This window comes from Manis javanica, chromosome 4 (genome assembly GCF_040802235.1).
Source record: "Manis javanica isolate MJ-LG chromosome 4, MJ_LKY, whole genome shotgun sequence".
Taxonomy (NCBI): Eukaryota; Metazoa; Chordata; class Mammalia; order Pholidota; family Manidae; genus Manis; species Manis javanica.
This window is the reverse complement of record NC_133159.1, coordinates 63,636,439-63,655,527: the sequence shown is the minus strand read 5'-3', so window position 1 is coordinate 63,655,527 and position 19,089 is coordinate 63,636,439. Positions and strand designations below refer to the sequence as shown.

At 37.5% G+C, this 19,089-nt stretch overlaps 1 protein-coding gene across 6 annotated transcripts in view; it reads right to left on the bottom strand.

Moving 5' to 3' along the window:
- The window catches only part of ST6GALNAC3 (ST6 N-acetylgalactosaminide alpha-2,6-sialyltransferase 3), a 614,818-nt gene that overhangs the window by 276,725 nt on the left and 319,004 nt on the right, over positions 1–19,089 (bottom strand). For 5 of the 6 annotated variants that reach the window (XM_073234153.1, XM_073234149.1, XM_073234151.1 and 2 more), the window contains exon 3: positions 9,635–10,044. In XM_073234153.1, coding sequence (XP_073090254.1) covers positions 9,635–10,044 — 410 coding nt within the window. Of the gene's footprint in view, positions 1–659; positions 3,038–9,634; positions 10,045–19,089 lie in introns of those variants that run through there. The other variant, XM_073234155.1, reaches the window with a different exon arrangement.

Below are 19,089 nucleotides of genomic sequence, written 5' to 3'. Positions count from 1 at the left end.
TTAATTGTTTTTCCATCTCTTGGTCATTCATTCAGCAAATATTATGTATTAACCACATGACATGCAATATTCTACATGCTTGGGATACATCAGTGAGAAAAACAATGATCCCTGCCCTTATGGAATTTGTATCCTAGTGGAGAGATAGACAAAAACAAATGATTAAGTAAGTGAGCACATTATATGGAATGTTAGAAGGTCAACAATGCTATGGGGGAAGAAAGGAAATGTAGAACAAGGTAGAGAGAACTGGAAATGCTGGTTATGGGAAGTCAGGATTTCAATTTTAAATAGTATCATTGTAGACTGAGTGGGTGGTGAATGAGCAAAGGCTTGAGGAGATAATCGAAGTAATTGTGCAATATACGAGGAGGTAGGGGAACCCAGCACAGAGCTAAAGTAAACGCCTGGAGGAGAGAGAGCATGCCTAGTGGTTTGAAGTGCAGCTAGGAAGTCTCTGTGGCTGGACAGAGAGCATGGAGGAAGTTTAATACAGGAAGGTCAGAAAGACAAGGGGTCAGATTGCCCTGGAAGTAATTGTAAGTCATTGTAAACACTTGTGCTTTTACTCTTAGGCAAATAGACACTATCCCAAAGTTTTGAGCAGAAGAGTGATATGATCAGAATTATGTCAAAACACTTTCCTTAATTTTCCTCTCTGTACAAATTCATCACCCATTTATGCAGTGAGTTGGAAGACAGTGACTTTTCTTTTCCTTTATGTTCATTATGAAGTTATTTAAAAGAATTTTCATGAAGGCAATTTACTTTCTTTGTTCTCAAAGAATAAATGTTTTCTGCGAGACAGAAGAAGATAAAGTTGGGAAGTAATCAGTGCTCTTTTACTTGGGTCTTTTGTTTTCTGCCTCCTATGGTGGTGGTGGTATTTGTTTCCTAAGGCCCAAGAGTATAACCTCGGGTTTGGGAGCGAGGAATTGTTCTTTCACCAGGTGACTGACAGCTAATGGAACAGTGAGTGAAGTCTTGTAACCCACTTTGCCACTGAAGTGAAACTAAAATGGAGACCTGTATTTGAGGAATGGCTCTGTCAGTGACAGACTAAAAACCCAGTGCCCAGTCACAAAATCCTAAGGGGAGGTAATAGATTTGCCAACCTTTGGGTAAGACAGAGCAAGGGGAGGTCTGTCTGAGTAGAACTGTGGAGACTTTTCTTATCAAAATCCAATCCTAGAACTCACGTTGTTTGCTATTATTGCGGCCCCTATAAACTGAAGACAAGTGTTTGGAAATTCACAAGTATTTCAATGAATGACAAAGGGACTTGTAAACTTAAAAAAAACCCATCAGGTACTATTTCTTTCACTCTTCTACTCACTTATTTGTTCATTCATCCTTCAAATGTACTGAGTATCTATTAGATCCAAACACTATTATCAGGTGCTGGGGAAACAAACAAGTATGTAAGAGCTGATGTAGGGAAAATGGAAGTTCCTATGGCCAGGATCCTCACCTGAACCCAAACTACTTGTTGCTGTCATTGGCCTACTGCTAGGCTACTGCTTCCACAACCATTGGCAATGAGCCATTATTGTCACTGTTGTTATACAAAAATCTCTGTCCAGTGCTGTGCCCCAAGACAGAGACAGAGACAGACTGAGAACTTGCCAGAGGGAGATGTGATTCCAACACTTGACCTGCCACCATGAGATTGAGCTTGGTGTAAACACTTTTACCCCTAACATTCCCTTGTTGATGTTCGGTCTCACTGAATCCAGAGTGAACTTGCCCGGGGCAATCCCCCTCAGGAGAGACAAAGAGTTTATGGACACCCTGGAGAGACTGGACATACATGGCTATAATACATGGTAGAGAGTGATGATTTCTATTTTAAAATGTCCAAATGCTGTTGTGGATTTTTAGAGAAGGAAATCTGAGTTCTAAATAGCAATATTACAAAAGACTTCATGGAGGAGGTAGCATCTGATTTGGTCAAAAATGATGCATTAGTGTGTGTGGTGATGGAAGGAAGGGAAATTTAGGCCCAAGGGACCATCCCTGCATAGGTGTAGAGGCACGGCCGTACTGGTAGTCACGCACAGGAGAGGCAAGAAGGCCTAAACCAGAGGTTATTTCAGGAAAACCTGAAATAATCTGTGGGCCATTTAGCTGAAGGAAGTAGAGTGAAAACAACACATTTGTTTGGTATTTTGGTGGCAAACCACTGATATACTAGGTCTGAAAAGAAAATGAAGATGGACACAGTCTTTGTTCTTAAGCTTAAGAGGTGTATTACACAATAAGAGAAATGGACAAATAAAGAAAGTAAGGTTAGCTAACTAAGTCATGTTGAATTCTTAAAGACTTCTAGGTGCCTTGCTTAGTGGGCCAGAAACAGGGCGTAGTCACAGAAACGGGGGCCAACTGCAAGCAGATTACCAAGGCTGTTTGGGGAATAGCTACTCTTCACTTGTGCATTTCTCTAGCTCAAGGAACAGCGGAATGTTGTCTTGTACTTTCAATCAAAGCAATCTAAGATAGTGCAACTCAAAAAACATCATCTTCAGATTAATATCATGGTCTGGCCTGGCCTGGGGACTTGTTCAAAATGCAAATTCTCAGGCTTTACTCCCCATCACCAGCATCTGCAGGTGATTATATGTACATTACAGTTTGAAAAGTACTATACTAAAAAAAAAGAGAAAAGGTACTGTACCAATCTAGAGGATCCATTCTTTAGTGAGAAAGATTGCTGAGAAGGGAAGTCCATTTAGAAAGTCAGTAGTACCATATGTAATAAGAAGTCTCTTATTTTTGTTTTTAGAAAAGCAAAAATTCAACAAACATCTTTAGAGGTCCTACAACACCTCAGATACTATGCCAGGTACTATGAAATGGTTGTCCAAGCAATTAAAAATCCAGTAGTACAGATGGACACAGCATAGGATAAAAACCCTCAAAACAGCAGTCTTAAGAGCCATAGCATGCAAAAATTGAGGAAAAAGAAGATTGCCCTGGGTTTATATTTTTTATGGGCAAGTGTATAACCATTCTTCATTTTCTTGATTTTGACCTAAACCTGAAAAGAGATGGACGACATGGTTAAAAGAAGAAAAAAAAAAGAAAAAGAAAAGAAAGAAAAATATCAAAGGAGGGGAGAAATGCAAACTATAGGAGGGAAGTGTATCAACTGAAGAGATAAATCTTATGATTTAAAATAAATACATAAACAGGAAAAGAAAAAGCCCTTTAAAGCCCTTACATAGTTTAAAAGTGTGGTTATATTTTAATGAGGATTCTAATTTAAGGCTCCTTTGTCTTTGAGTTTCATTCCCTCTGTAGTGTTCAAAAGCCTTTCTACTGAGGGAATGTTCGGCATCAGCATCTACTGCCACTTTCTCCCTATGCAGTATCATCTGGCTATGGATCAAGCCATTCTGTCAAGTCATACCCTCAGGCCCAGGAGAACATTACTTCCCTAACTATACTGGTCAGGGGTCTTGATTTCTACAGCTTGTACAGCTTTCCTTTTAATAGTATTATCACTGAATCTTAGATGGTTCTCATTTTGATCCTAAACTAAGCTGTCTTGTCAAATATCATGATCTTACTCAGAGTGCATGCCTGTATGTGTATTTTTTAAACACAGGACAGGCTGGTACTGATAGCTTGAGAAATTACAAACATCCCTACCATCCTCCCATATTAAAATAGATTCTTCCTTCTTTTTCATTGAATTTTTAATTTTCCAGCCCATGTGTGTTATAGAGGAGGCCTAATGTGTGTCACAGGATGCCATCAGGAATAAAAGAAAAAAGGAAGTCCCTTGTTTCCCAATGCCTGTCAGCATGAAAACATAGCCCTGGATGCCTCATTATGCTTTTTGTCTCAGAAGTCCTGTGGGTCTGCACAAGACTGCTGTGCGAACTTATTGTTCCTGCCAAATACATCAGCTAGGTTGGGAACATTAATTCATGTTAACAGAGGTGTGTCAACATTGCTCTTGAAAAAGTGCTGGGATGCTGTAGTTGCAAGATCAGCTTCAAAAAGGAAAATACTATTTTTAACACTGTGTCCTGTCTTTAAATCCAAGAATTTTTCTACTTTGCCTATTTTCTTTTGGTCCAGGTTTTCCTGGGGGTTAGTATCTATTTATTCTGTGTTAGAAATAACTGGACATCTTTGTTTTTGGAGTCCAGGTAGAGTGGTAGTACTTCACGGTGAATTAGGCACCTTTCTGTGCCTTGTGCCGACTCTAGGGCTAGCACAGACTTCCATTGTGTTTTTGGTTTCACTCCTCCATCCCCTCATTGCACTACATTTGTCTGCCTTGTGCCCCAACAGAAAGGACTCAGAGAGCTCCCAAATTCTCAGGGAAGAAGCTTGAAACTTTTCCCACTCTAGAAACTAGGAGTTTGCAAACCTAAGAGGGGTGAACCAATTTATTCCCTGAATTCGATCACACAGCAGCACAAGAAGCTTCCAAAATGGCCAAGTTGAAATAGTAAAACCACACAAGAGGACAAAACAGTCCCCAACAGAAGGCAGTGAGAAATGCGCATCACTGATTTCTTTTTCTCTCCTTAAGACTGAGTGGGAATGGATGAAACATGGTGGCAAGTATTAGCCATGTAGCTGCCCTGATATTTACGAAATCAGTTTGCCATTTTGACAATGTTTTCTGAAAGTGACTTTTGTGCATCCTGTTTCCTCAGTGACCCTTAAAAGTAACTCCCTCCCTTCTCATCCTCTGCACTTGAGGCAATAAGGTCTGAAACATTGATCTATTTGCTGCTAGCTTTCATTAATTTCAACCAACCCTGAAGGCGGAGCCATATTGGTGCCAGCTAATTAAGACCTATTTAGGGTAGTTCAAGGCCCTTTATCAGCTCTGAATTAGCTTTCCACTTTTAATGGGTATTGTAGCTTTCTCAATTATTACTTAATTAAATAATGTGCCTGCATTTGCCAAAATTTTTCTGAAGTGGGATGCAAGCTACAGTTGCCCGCCTGCTGACAGGTAAGCAGAATATCTTATGTGGGCTCTCTGTTGCTTCTCTAGGAGAGCTAACCTTGGTCTGCGTCAGCACATGGCCAGGCACATAAATCACATTCTTCAATTGTTGAGTATGGTGCTATGTGCTGCTGTCTACCCCATTAGCACCTCGAGAGTATTTCAATCTTCAAATGTCTTGATGCAAATGTGTAAATGTCAGCAGGCTAATATTTGTCTGCCAATCATATGAAGGGGAAAAAGAGATGCATTTGGTCCAGATTATTTTGAATATAAATCCTTTAAGTCCAAAGTTTTCTGGTTTGTTGAAAGTTGTTTCCCGGAAAAATATTTGGTGAGTGAAACTATAAAGGCGACCACCATACAAGGAAATGGAATTTCAAAGAAAACGGGGCCCGGAAGATGGAGAGAGAGGGCGAGCAGCCTTCTCCTGGTCTCCCAGCACCTCTCACGAGGTCAGCCATTCTAATTGACTAGCCAAATAATTTTAGTCAGTAACTGATAAGAAAGCAAATTAAATTTCATATGGGTGTAAAAACTATTCCAATATGCCTATGAATTGGTCTAAGCGCATTCTAAATAAATTTAACAGTATACATATTTCTTTTGCTACTTCCTGTTTCCACATAAGGAGCCCCTTCAGACAAAAATAAAAACCACTGGAAAAAGAAAAAGATGCCTACCACCGCCTTAAAAAGGGGAGGGGCTTATATTTTTTTAAAGGATTTTGACAAAGCGGAGAAGTAAATTTGCCTTCGAGGAGCTCCATTTAATTATTTTCCTATCAATAATCATTTTAACTACTAGGGACACACTTTTTCAAATTCTATAAATTAGATATCATAATGGTGAAATAGCTTCTCCATTAAAAACTTGATGATACAAACGAGCACTTCCAGTAAGTGCAGGCAAATCAACCAAAATAGCTTTACAAAAAAAGTCAAATAAAATGATATATACCACGGAACTTTCTCCTATTTACTTAGGAAAAAAGGACTGAAAACTTTTGTTAGGATATAACCAACACACATTTTGTCAGCATGGGCCTATATGAATACTTGCCATTAAGACATCTTCTTTAATGTAAAATAACCTAAATTTTGGGGAAGTAAAAATAATCTTAAAAAAAAGTAAAATACTGTAAACTGCTTATAGTAATCATATTTCTAGTTGTGCAGTCATTCTTATCCTAAAATTGTTGTACGTATGTTGTGGGGTAAAGCAGATAAGCAATTTCATTGGTATCTCTAGGACCTGTGGCTATTGGCATGGCAGAAAGAAGAAACAGATGTAAGGTAGATGACATAAAATAATAATCAGTAGCCCTGAATTTGAAATGGTAGTTTCCATTTGAACTCACAATGATTTTACCTTTAAGCAATATATACAGTATATACTGTTTACAGACTAGCTCTGTCCAGTAAAAAGACCAAGAAACAAAAACCAATACAGTAGCAATTAGCAGCTATAACACCAAAATTAGGCTCTCTTAAATACTAAGAAGACAAAGTTCTTTCAAGAAGCATCTGAATCCAGGTTTGCATCAGGATATACACAAGAGTCTGAAGTATTCTGTATTAGCAGGAGACGAAGAAGCTATTCAAGACTACCAAAGATATACCTAAAGGACTTAAGGGCCAATTGGAGGAGGTTTCCACAGTCCAAAATAGGACAATTTGAGCATAAGAACATAATTTTAATGAAATTAAATATTTGAAATATGTTCAAGTATGTAAGTCAATATATAAGTATTGAAAACAATAAACTTACTACTCACTTTTGGAAAGTACTAGGGATCCATTTCTTAAAATTGATAAAGAGAAAAATTGGTATTATCCTCTATCTCATGGTAACCAAATGATGAAAGAGGGCAAATTTCTCTTTATAAAGTGTATCAGCTAATAAATAAAAAAAGAAATGATGAAATATCACCATTTTGTAACTCCTAATGAATTCCTGGATCTAGATAATGATCATTAATGACTGTTAACATAAAAAGAGAGAAAGCTAGATAGTATTCCTACTGACAGAAGTACCATGTAATGGTCTGGATTTAAAAAAGAACAAAATACTAGACCTGACTCCACTAAAGCCTCAGTATATAAATACTAAGGTAGAAGAAATACCATGGGATGCAATCAGCAAAACCTAGATTGTGGATATTTCTATAAGACAAATGACTAGGTTTTTTTCAACAATGGGGGTGGGGAGGAAGAAGAAGCTATAAGTTAAAAGAAATACAGGAAACATATCAATTAATTGTAATATGCAGACCTTACTCTATTCCTGATTTGAAAATGTATGGGCTTTGATCCTAATCCTAATTCAATTAACTCTTAAAAATATTGATGAGATGAAAAACAGACTAAACATATAACATATAAGGAAGTATTGCTTATTTTTGTGTAGGACAAGGGCATTGTGTTTATGTTTAAGAATCTTTATCTTTTAGACATATATGCTGAAATATTTATAAGTGAAATATGGTGTCTCGCATTTGCTTCAGAATAATCCTTGGGGAGGGAGGAGGTGTACAGGGGTATAGATGGAAGAAGATTGGCTATGAGTTAATAATTATTCAATCTGAATATGGATGTACAGAGGTCCCCTACACCATTAGTCTCTTTACTTTGTAAAGTTGACATTTTCCTTCATAAAAAAGTTAAAAAATACTCTTGTTTGAAATTTGGCAACAAACATCCGGCCACTATGGGAAATCCTTAGACAATAAAATCTGCACAGTTCAAGTTAGGATGTTGATTTAAATCCAAATGGAGATAGCAGCCTTTGAGGTCATTTTGTCAGCCACCCAGATTTTATCAAAACCATCCCCTCTTCTCATTTCTGAAACACTAGCATAGCTGTTTTCTTTGGTCTGGTTGCAGTACTCAGTGAAGAGCCAAACAGGAATAGAAAACAGCAGGAAAGCATCATAAAATCATTTTGGCTTTTTATCCCTACTTTTATTTTGGTAACTCTGCCAAATGAATGATAACCTGCAAATTAATTTTACCAAGTGAGCTTTTTGCCACCATACAGTTTTCCTCATCACCAGCAGGAAAACTAATCTCCCAAAGCTATGCTCTCCCACCTCTTGGACAGTCCCCATATCTGAGATAGTGCTCTCTCACTGAAAGCTCACGGCAAAGGCCAACACGATACGAACCCATAGGAACATAAGACACAGTGAGCTCTTCCCCAATACCCCAACGTGATTCTGGGCATACAGTTATGGCTGGGGATATCCCAAAGGCTAACTATGACTAATGAAAAACCAAATGTATCTAATTAATTGCATTGCTCTGGGCTAAAGAGAGACCAGAAATTTCCAAAGCCCCTTGAAATTGGTCATATTTAAATAGAATTATGCCCATGTGAGATTTTTTCTTTGAAGCACGCACCTGCTCCTTCTATCTCTACTGCCTATATCTTTGGAAAGCTTATGCCTCACTGATTCAAATCTAACCCTTGAGATTCTTCCTGCTAACTCTAGCAGTGGGAAGGGCCAGTATTATGGCTATTCCTGTTTTGTATTTCATTATGCAGCTGTGCATTTTTGGCATTCATAAGTAGAAAATGCTAAATTCAGCCTACATTATCAAAAGGAGACTTGGTCCAGATAAAGTTTTAATGTAATTACTAGCATTCAAATGATACCCAGTTATATAAGAAACTTTCCCCCTACAAACACACATCCCAATAGAGTTAAAAGTTTAGATTTGATAATATTGCAAAGTGAAAAATAAACATTTTGAGGAAATCGGGATGTTCATTTCTAATATTGAACTTATTGCCGATGCTCAGTTGAGCCAATGGTATTACACTAATAAGCAAAATTCACAGATTGGTTTCAATATTTTCCTTCAGCAATTTTCAAACTTCAGCAATTGGTTTCAATATTTTCCTTCAGCAGTTCTTTATTAGAACTAGAAATATGAAGTAAAAGGGACCGATTTATAACTCCAACTTCTCTGCCATATACTGGCTACCTTTCTGAAGAGAAATAAAAAATCACAGGCAATAAAGTTATATGGGAGATAAGGGATGAATGAACAGAGAGAGGAAGCAGGAGAAGTAAGGAATAGGAGAAGAATGAGTTGAGCAACCCTCAAAAAAACGAAAGTGGGAAGGGTGGTTTATAGAATGCTACAGAAAAAAGCATACAATGAAAAAATGCAAAATTGATTTTTGGATAATTGAGTATTCATATCTCATTTCTCTTCAAGAGTCCACTATTAATGATTTTGAGTAATGCATAATATCAATATGGTGTTCTGCTTACCATGTTAAATACCAGGTTATGGCATACACGATCAAAGGGCATATCTGCATTCTGTTTTGAAACAGAAATGTGTAGATTTCCTCTTTGGGCTAAAATCTGATTTAACCAATAGCATACTGAGCTAAATCAGGACAGATCTAAACATATCTTGGGGAAGCATCCAGTGTTTTTTGGAGCCTCAAGCCAATCAAAATGGAGAGAACAGAAGGTAGTGTAGGTGGAATTAATGGGGCCTTGCTGCTGGCTCACCAAGTAATCATAATAGTCAAAAACATATATCAATCAGTTTGAAAAATAACTCTGTTCATTTGAGAGCTGGCAAAAGGATGCAGCAAAGATTTAGCATAAAATGCAATAAGGCTGCTTCTCAGAAGACTCACCTGTCTTTCCCCGTTTCCTTCTTAAAAACTCCATCACAGTAACTCATGCGCTTCTCTGTGGTCACATAAATTTGGGCATTTGGATAGATGTCAACAGTCTTTTTCAACATGTTGTAAACGATGCCATTGCCATCTTTCCTCATATTGCGGAAAGGGCCCCAAATAACATAAGTAGTAGTGTTTGATTCCTTGAAAAAATAATCAGGGTTTTTTAGCAAAAGAGGAACGCTGGTATGGGACACAACTCGGATCATTGTCGTGCGGCCAACATCTTCTTCATAGCCCTTGGTGGGGGCATTGTTCATTCTCCAAATGCAGGAGGACTGATCTATCTCAGTCCCCACCTTCTGGCCAACCATCTGACCTGAGTTTGACACTATAGCACAAAGGTCACAGTCCAATTGCAAAGGCTGAAAAACAGAAAGGGAAACAAGGCAGGGGAGAGAGACACGTGAGTCAGTAAGCTCCACCTGTCTGGACAAGTCCTTCTGGGAAAACAGAAAATTCAGGTATGACATATAGCTGCTGAGTGTGGGAATATCTCTGAAATATATATACCAATCCTATAGTAGCTACCACAGGTTATCAAGCTAAGGACATGCTTCCCATTTAAAAAGTGAATAGAGATTGTTAAGACATTATTTTAATTCATATCCCTTTGTGTTGGCTTAAAACGTAAATGGAAAAACAGTCATCTGTTTTCTACTCTAAATGATGATTTTTCATTCAAAACCATAATTTCAAATGAAATAAGGAAATATGGATTTGATATTTTTAATAAGGATGATGCCTAATAAAAGAAATGCAGAAGGAATATATGCACACATCAATTCTGTATTTTACATACATGCATGAATGTTTATATTAGCAGTTGATGAAAATATGAAAACTTCAGCAAATGATAAGGTTCTTTTTCAGAACCAAGCACTACTTAAGACAAGTCTCAGGCTAGCAAAAGTACTACAGAAACCCTTAAAAAATTCCCCTGTGTCACCATGTTGACTGGCCTTTATGTTACTGTTTATTCTAGATGGATAAAGAAGGGATGTACAGAGATGATAGCCTTTGGTGCTGGTCTAACCGCTCCCCTTTTCTTAACCAGTGAGGTAATAGAGACTCATTGAGATTTAAACATCAGATTTCAGACTTGCAGATGATAGATTCAAGCTGCAGTGGTAAATTCAAATATAGATCTTCTAACTCTAAACCCATTGTTCTTTCCATTATTCCCTGTATTCTTTCCTCCTGAGCAAAGCAAATAAATTCCATTTGCCACCTCCCTTCTACATGAAGAAATGTCATGCTGTCTTTTCAAACAGTGGTAAAGCAGCAGTGTGTTTGCTGGCATACATCTTCCTCATCTCCCTTCTGTGAGATTCCACATTTTGTATCTGACACTAGATCGTATATTTCTAGCAGGCTGGTTGGTTAGTGGCCCTTCTCAGCCTGGGTACATGCTTACTTTACTGGTTGTTTTGTGCTTTAATGTACTGTTTGGTTATTTCTGTCCTCTAAACAGCAAACTCTGTAAGAGAAGAACCAGTGTCTGTCTTCACTTTAACTCCACTCCCCAGACGTCCTTGGAAAAACACAAGAGCAATTTCACACACACACACACACACAAAAAAAAAAAAACCACAACCAATATGTAATGGTTTAGTTAGGAAATGAAAACAATTGAATTAAAAAATTTATTAGGAGTCTGAACACTGAACTTAACATTGTGGAAAAAATGTACTTTTCCAATTCATCTAGAATTGCTTGTTGGTTTAGATGAAGAGAGAAAAGCAACCCAAAAAAAACATATAAACCTAACAAAGATTCAACCAAGGCAGATAAATTGAGAGGCAAGGACCTCAGAACAGTCACCTGGATAATTACCACACAATGTAACATATTGTCTTCCTATCAATGGTAGGAACCCAAGTAGTTATTGAGCAACTACTATGTACCAGACATGTTAGGGGCTAGGGATTCAGCTGTGAATTTTTTTTAAATGAAATACAGTTGATACAAAATATTATATTGGTTTAGGTGTACAACATAGTGATTCAACAATTAGGTACATTACAAAATGCTCACCATGATAAGTGTAGCTACCATCTGTTAACATACAAAGATATTACAATATTGTTGGCTACATTTCCTATGCTGTACTTTCATCCCCGTGACCAAAGTATTTTATAATTGGAAGTTTGTATCTCTTTATCCTCTTCATCTTTTTCCCTCATCTCCTTATCCCTTCCCCTATGGCAACTATCAGTCTGTAAAAATTTTAAATAAAAATTCCTGCCCTTACAGAGCTTATATTAAACTAGGGGAAGAAAGGCAATAAACAATTTAGCATAATGTAAATATTTTAGATGGATATAAGTGCTAAATAGAGAAAATAAAGCAAGGAATGGGGTTGGATGTACGTATGCATGCACACGTGTTGGTGGAGTGATCAGTAAAGGCCCCAAGGGTAAAAGGTGGAGTGATTAGTAAAGGCCCCTGAGAAAAGGCAAATGAAGTAATAGTGCTGGCTATGGGATATTTGAGGGGGGCGGAATATTCTTGCAAAGCAGAACCAATGCAAACATCCCAAGGTAGAAGAGGAACAATGGGGACAGCAGTATGGCCTGGTAGAGTATAAGGTGACTGAGTAGGTCCTGGGGCCAGAGAGATGACAGGGTGATGTCAAATAGGGTGTTTTACTTATAAGCCTACTGCCATAATTGCAGCAAGTGAGGCTGGTGGTTTCTTGGATCAGGTCAGACAACAGAGGAGGTAGCAAAAAGCTGGTGACACACTGGATATATTCTGAAGGTATAGCCTACAAGGTCGACCAGTAGTTGGAATGTGTGATCTGAGAGAAAGAGAGGAGTTAAGGATTTACAACTTCACAGTTTTAGTCTAAGCAACTGGAAGACTGATAGCTGCCTTTAACTGAGAAGAAGGAGGCTTCAGGAAGAGCAGGATCAGGGAAGGAAGAGAGGAGCTCATTTCTAGACCTGGTGGAGTTAAGAAAACTTGAACAGTTACTTTGCAGCAAATGTCATAACAAAGCTGCTCAAAACGTTTTTAAAAACTTCTGTCTTCTAAATTGGGGATCGATAGAGATGAGGCTTAGAACCTCACCCCCCCTGTTTTGAGAGAAATCTTCTGCATCTGTGGATGTTTTGTTACCCTTGTCTAGCTTGGATTAATACTTAGTCTATAGGCACACACCTGATCATCTACATTAGCCCTTTTACAGCACTAAACTATGTTTTCTACCTTTATCTTGCATCTACCTACCACTTTGGCATTTTATTAAAAATAATAATAATAACAAGGGAGAAATTTGGGATTCACATATAAATCAAGTATAAAAATCAAATTAATATTCATATTTGACCTGATTGTTTATAGTTCATAATGCGTGATCAAAACCGAAAGTTTCTGTGTTGACTGCCCTTGCACTGTTCACCATGTAAGAACTTATTCACTATGTAAGAATTTGTTCACCATGTAAGAACTTGTTTGTTATGCTTCAGAAGATTGGAGACTGTTGAGAATTAGGCTTGGGGTTGATTAATGATTGTGCATTGAGTCCCCTGTACAGAATTTCATTGTTGTTAACAACCGTTTGATCAATAAATATGAGAGATGCCCTCTCAAAAAAAAAAAAATTTCTGTCTTCTGATTATGAAAGTAATGTGGGCTCATTATGGAAAACTTGAAAAATAAAAAAAGAATAGACAAAAGAATGAAAACTGACCATATTTCTACTACTCGATGACTGCTATAATATTTTGTAGTATTTTCCTCCTACTAATTCAATTATTTTATACAGGTTGAGAAAGAACATTTATACAATTTGGTAGCCTTGATTTTTTTCATTTAATTTCACATCATTAAACTTTCCTATGTTAGTAAAAACCCTTAGAGATATATTTTTTGCCTGCCAAATATTCTATCATGTGGATATACCATAATGTACCCATTTGTGTACTGGTGGGAATTTAGTTATTATCTGATTCTTTCTATTATAAAAATTGCTTTGATGAACATCCATGTACTTCCCATATTTTGAATGCTAACAGTTATATTTAACTTTACTCTTTTGAGTTAATTTTTACTGCACACCTGTAAAATATGCTAGATGTACAAAGACATCTATCTACTTGAGATGTCAACATTAAGAATTTTGAAAAAACTTGACGTAAAACCCTCCAAGGACCACGGGGGTGGTGATAAGGAAGAACACTGTATTCTTCCTGCCAGGCGTATTGCAGCAGGACCTGATATCCATTACACTTAGCCAAGTCCTCCAAACTCAGAATTATGCAAATCAATGCCTGATTTAAATTGTGTTGTCATATGGCATCCTCCAATTTACGACCAAAATGTATATGGTCTGGGCAGGTTACATTCCACTTACTGTTCCAAGAAGTTGCCTCACTGTATAATAAAAACATTTTTGGGGGTGAAAGGGGGTATGACCTTCACAAATCTTAAAAATATCAAAAAGAAAAAAGAAAGATATAATGAAAAAGCCTTGGATGTGTTCTAACCTACAAATCTGCATTGGATTTCCCAGTCATTAGAGTGAATTAGCTGGTTCTGCTGTAACAAGGTTTAATTTAACTAATAAGAATCAGCATACTGGCTTCACTTGACAATTGTAACGCCTGAAAGTGATCGATTAAGACATCACAATCCGTTTCATGACAACGTATCAGGATGCCACAGCTGTGCAGATTATGAGTTCAGCCACTAACAACCTGAGGGCAAACACTGATATCAACAGCTTCTTGTTGATGTAACAACTATGTAATTGGGCAGAGTGCTGTGAACGCAGTGGCTGTGAGGGTACTTGGCGATCTTTAAACTGCCCCTCTTTTCTCCTATGCACTTGGCTTTACTGTTGCCATGTCGACTGCGACTTCCACATGTCTATGCTGCTTGGTTACAGTCCTGTCTCGTCTGACTGCCTGAATGAGGTACCTGGAAAAGTGGCTGCTGTCTACCACTTGGTTGCAGGAGCCATTTTTCAGTAGCATAGGAGTGCATGGCTAGATGAATGAAACACTGCTAATCATAATCAGAAGCTTCAGGAGAGCTTGCTAAGCCAAGAGACTCATTTATACGTTTGAAGGCACTTCAAACTACAGTAAGCTGTGATAAAAAGAAACACTTAGGCACCAATGGGCGGTGTGACCCAAGAGCTGCTCTTCTTTGGTTATCTCGGCTCCTTTTATTAGCTTTATCATTGTATCTTGTGATCTCAACTTTCTGTGTTAAATGTACTGCTGTTTCTTAAACTCATTTATATTATTTGACTTGGGGCCTTTGCTTGAAAATTTATTCCATATGTCTCCACTTGCTCAGTTCTGCCTCAGTAAGCAGTATCTTTCTAGATGGAGACCCTAGATTTTCTGAGACCTTTGGGGAGATTGATCCCACTCCACTTTACCAAGTCCCAATTCTCCTTTTTAGTTGGCATGTCCCTATTTTTGTTTCTTTTCATTAAAAACAAACGACCTCTTCATCTCTTTCTCTTGTATATTCAAAACATCATCAAGCTTGGGCTGAGTCTATAAACTGAGAATAGCATGAATATTCAGCCAGCTGAGGCTTGGCAACTGTGTCCCTGATAAAAGAAAGCCCCCAGATGTCAAATACTTGCTTTAATTTGAAGCCTAAAACATTGAGTTTTTTTTTATAATAATGCCACTATATTTGATTTAGGTATTTCCTCCCTCTGCAAAAGCATACTAACTCTATACCTGCATATCTTGTTATAAACACTCAGCCTGGGGAAAGCTAAGAATTTGGTGGCATCTATTAAACAACAAAGAAATTTTACTTAGTACCTATTCTGTACAAGGCACTGTGAAGGGCAAGATAATTTTAGAATTCTAATCAGTGTGAGCTTTTAGCCTCAGTACCCAGCTCTGAGGTAGGTGGAGGAACTCTATGATCATCGGGGTCAATCATAACTATTTTCAAAGGTCTAAGGGATTGCCTTGAAAAACAAGTCCTTTCTCTGCTAAAAAGAATCTTGACATTTGCCTCCTTACAAGAAAAAAAGGACTTGATTCCTGTCTGGGGCACAGGGAGAAGCTGAGAGAGGGAGGAAGGGAAGAAACAGTGTGAGAGGTATATGTAAGTATAGTATAGTACATTTATTGATATAAACATGATTGAATACCTATTATGGGCCAATCATCCTGCCCAACACTCTATTGTCTCATTCTACTCAATTTTTATGACAAATTTTTCAAAAGTTAGTTTTTATTTCCCAAAATAGAGCTGAGGAAATTGAGATGCACATGATGTCCAATGGGTTCTAGATATCTTTCACGTTAAAAAGAGAAACATATGTGATCTTTCAGAAAAGGTACTCACAGCACTAGTAAGAAATGGGAGATATTAAATATTTATTATTAATTTGCACTATTCCTAATACACATATAGGCAAACACCTCAAATCCCACCATTATATTAAAATTATTTACATTAAATTGAAAATTAATGCTTCTAAACATGTTTGTGCCAAGAATTTCTCCAAAATAGGGCAAAGTTTCTCAGTTGATGAAATGCTCCTCAGTAACATTAGAGTTTACATGCGAGCAGAAATGGACCTCTCCTTTCTGGCAATGGTATTAGCATGGCATAAGAAATTACATAGAAATATTTTTCTACATATTGTCAGTTTGAAATATGGCTGACATTTCAGCCTAAGGTAAACTAATCAGAGCCAATTTTATGAGCTTCAAATGGTTCTCCACGTCTTCATTTGCTTTTGAAACTTTTCTTTTCAAAAAGCAGTGAGTTGTGCTTCTTCTTGAAGCATTCAATGATTACAGTCCATGTCTGAGGAAAAAAAAGTCACAGCAGATGTCTTTATAAGCTTGTCTGCATGGCTACAGGAAATACCTCCCCCACTCTGAAAGCGTCCTTGAGGTAAATTCACTTTGGAAACCACAATGGCTGCTCTCAATTCCTTGGGAATCCAAGTCAGCTCAGTACTGTCACCATTCTCTAACCTATGAAGCGGTCTCCCATCTGTACTTATGAAGATTCCAGGACCCTGGCTGACTGGGATATTATGCTCCTACTATAGGTTATTTTACAGCCATGCAAATTTTTATTTTATTATGAGTGTGAGTATTTGGCACAAAAATGAATTCTGTTTGCAAAATTGCTGGAGCATGTAAGCTCAGGGGGACCAAAGAAGGGCTTATAAACTCTGATACTATCAGTGGGTGGGAGGATGATGTGGCTATTCTTAAGTCTGCAGTATTTTAATAATTAGTCATTTTTATTTTCCTGTGCTTAAATATTATCTATGAGGACTCTAGAAATCAATTTACCATGACATGCCGAGCTGATCTTCGCCTGGTTAAAAATAAAAAAGGGTAAACGACCCAGACTGACAGGTTAGTCACTCTGATTGCCAAGTTTCTCCTTTTGCTGAGTCATGGTCACTTTTCTCTTCACATTAGTACACATAGAGTTAAAAACTCTTCCATTTCCCTGCTCCAAACTCACACACACACACATATACACACATACACACACTCACTCACTCACTCACTCACTTACTCTCCTGGCCACTTTTGTCATCCTGCTCCTTACTAACCACTCTAGAAAATTCTCCTTTCTTCTTTGGAACCTGACAAATTGTCCTATCTTTTAGAATGATATATTGGGACAACTGCCAAGCACTTTACATTTTAATCAGCTAAAAAGAATGAAACATTTAACCTTTACTTTTGTCTCTGTGAATAAGCTTATAGACAAGAAAATTAAAGCTTATAGGATAGCTAATTAAAATCTGTGAATTAAAACTTGCATAACAGTGTGGTTTCCTCAGCAAAGAGAAATGGCCTTGTATGAAAGGTCACCTGTCAACTAGTTGCAGTTATTAAATCTCTGCATTTATCACTAAGGTGGCTCTATGGAAAAGGAAGGTCAAGACATTAAATTATGATACAGTCAGGATTAGAAAAGGTCACCAAAAACTCAAGGAAAATTTAACCAAACCTGCTCATTCTATACCCCAGAAGCAAGCAGAAACAACTAGGGATGAAACACAATACCAGATCTCACCAATATAGCTCCCCACCTTAGCCCCTTACTGAAAGTGAATTTTCAGTTGATGTCAGAGTCTAAAATGAAGCCTGCTCGTCTTAAATAGAAATAGGAGCTTCGGTAAATATTTCAGAATGAAAATCATATTTGAACCAAACCAGCTTAAAAAACATTGTTTTACACCACTCTAATGGTTGCTTTCATTTCAACCATAAGGATGCAATTTAAAATACTGGCAATGGGGCACTCCTGGCATCTTAATGCTTTGCAGGACAATTAGCAACTTACCACTCTCTAATTTACTACTTTAATATTGAAATAAATGAGTTCTTTGCTTTTCATCATCCAATTTGAATGAATTTGAACAAAGCAGGTTGAACAAACCTCCAGAGACACACTCTTCAGTTTGCTGTCATTATTCCTCCACTCTTCTTGAATGTCTTTAGAGTTTTAGTTTTAGAGGCTTCAACATGTATAATGATGCCATAGGGGAATAGATTTTGCCTTTATTCTCCTTGATGTTCTTTTGAGGTCTTTCAAGTGAAAGGTACAAAAGAGGCATTAACAATCTGGCATTGTTTTATTGCTTGACAAAGAAAAAATGTATTTTAATTTTTCCCGAGTTTCAGGAATGATTAAGCAAGCTGTTTTTATCTACACAGAAGTCACTTTCAGCAGACCTCTAACTGTGAGCAAAGAATCGTGAAGATTGTTCCAGAGAGAAATCAACACAGTTCAACCAAGCCCATGAGTAAATGTACTTCTTCGCCCCTTCACAAGCCAGCATCTTTCAATTAATGCAGCTTTCAAAAGCAGTGTGGGTAAATTACACACTATGAGGAGTGGCACATAAAAAGACAGATTTGATAACCCACGGTTCGGCTCTGACTCTATGGATTTGGGATATGGCATTTACCTTGATTCCTACCTGGTAGCATTACATCCAAGCATAAAACTTAATGTGGGTGTGCATAAAAATGTTAATGTCAAGAAATAATTCTAAAATAGGCAACATAAAGCTGTGTTTCTCAGTTGCCACAGATGATGTGTTCTTTTTATTTGGAAGTTCCTTGAGGGAAATGAGTCTGTATAATCACATAGGCATGCCAAAAGGAAAGCAGCTTGCTTTCTCTGGACTATAAGGCAAAAAAACAAGAAAGAGTTTTCTCCTATGGACTGGAATAATGAAAGTAATTCATATTTCACTATCACTATTAGGTCAGAACAAAGTTTGATTAATTTCATGACCAACTTATCTCTGGACTGTTTTCCTTCCCTTTCAGGATGAGCTCAGGACCCAGTGCTAACATATTATCTAGGTACATCACATAAAGAAAGTAAGAGAAAACTGAATCATGCTATGATACTAGTACCTCAGCATGTCCCTCAAC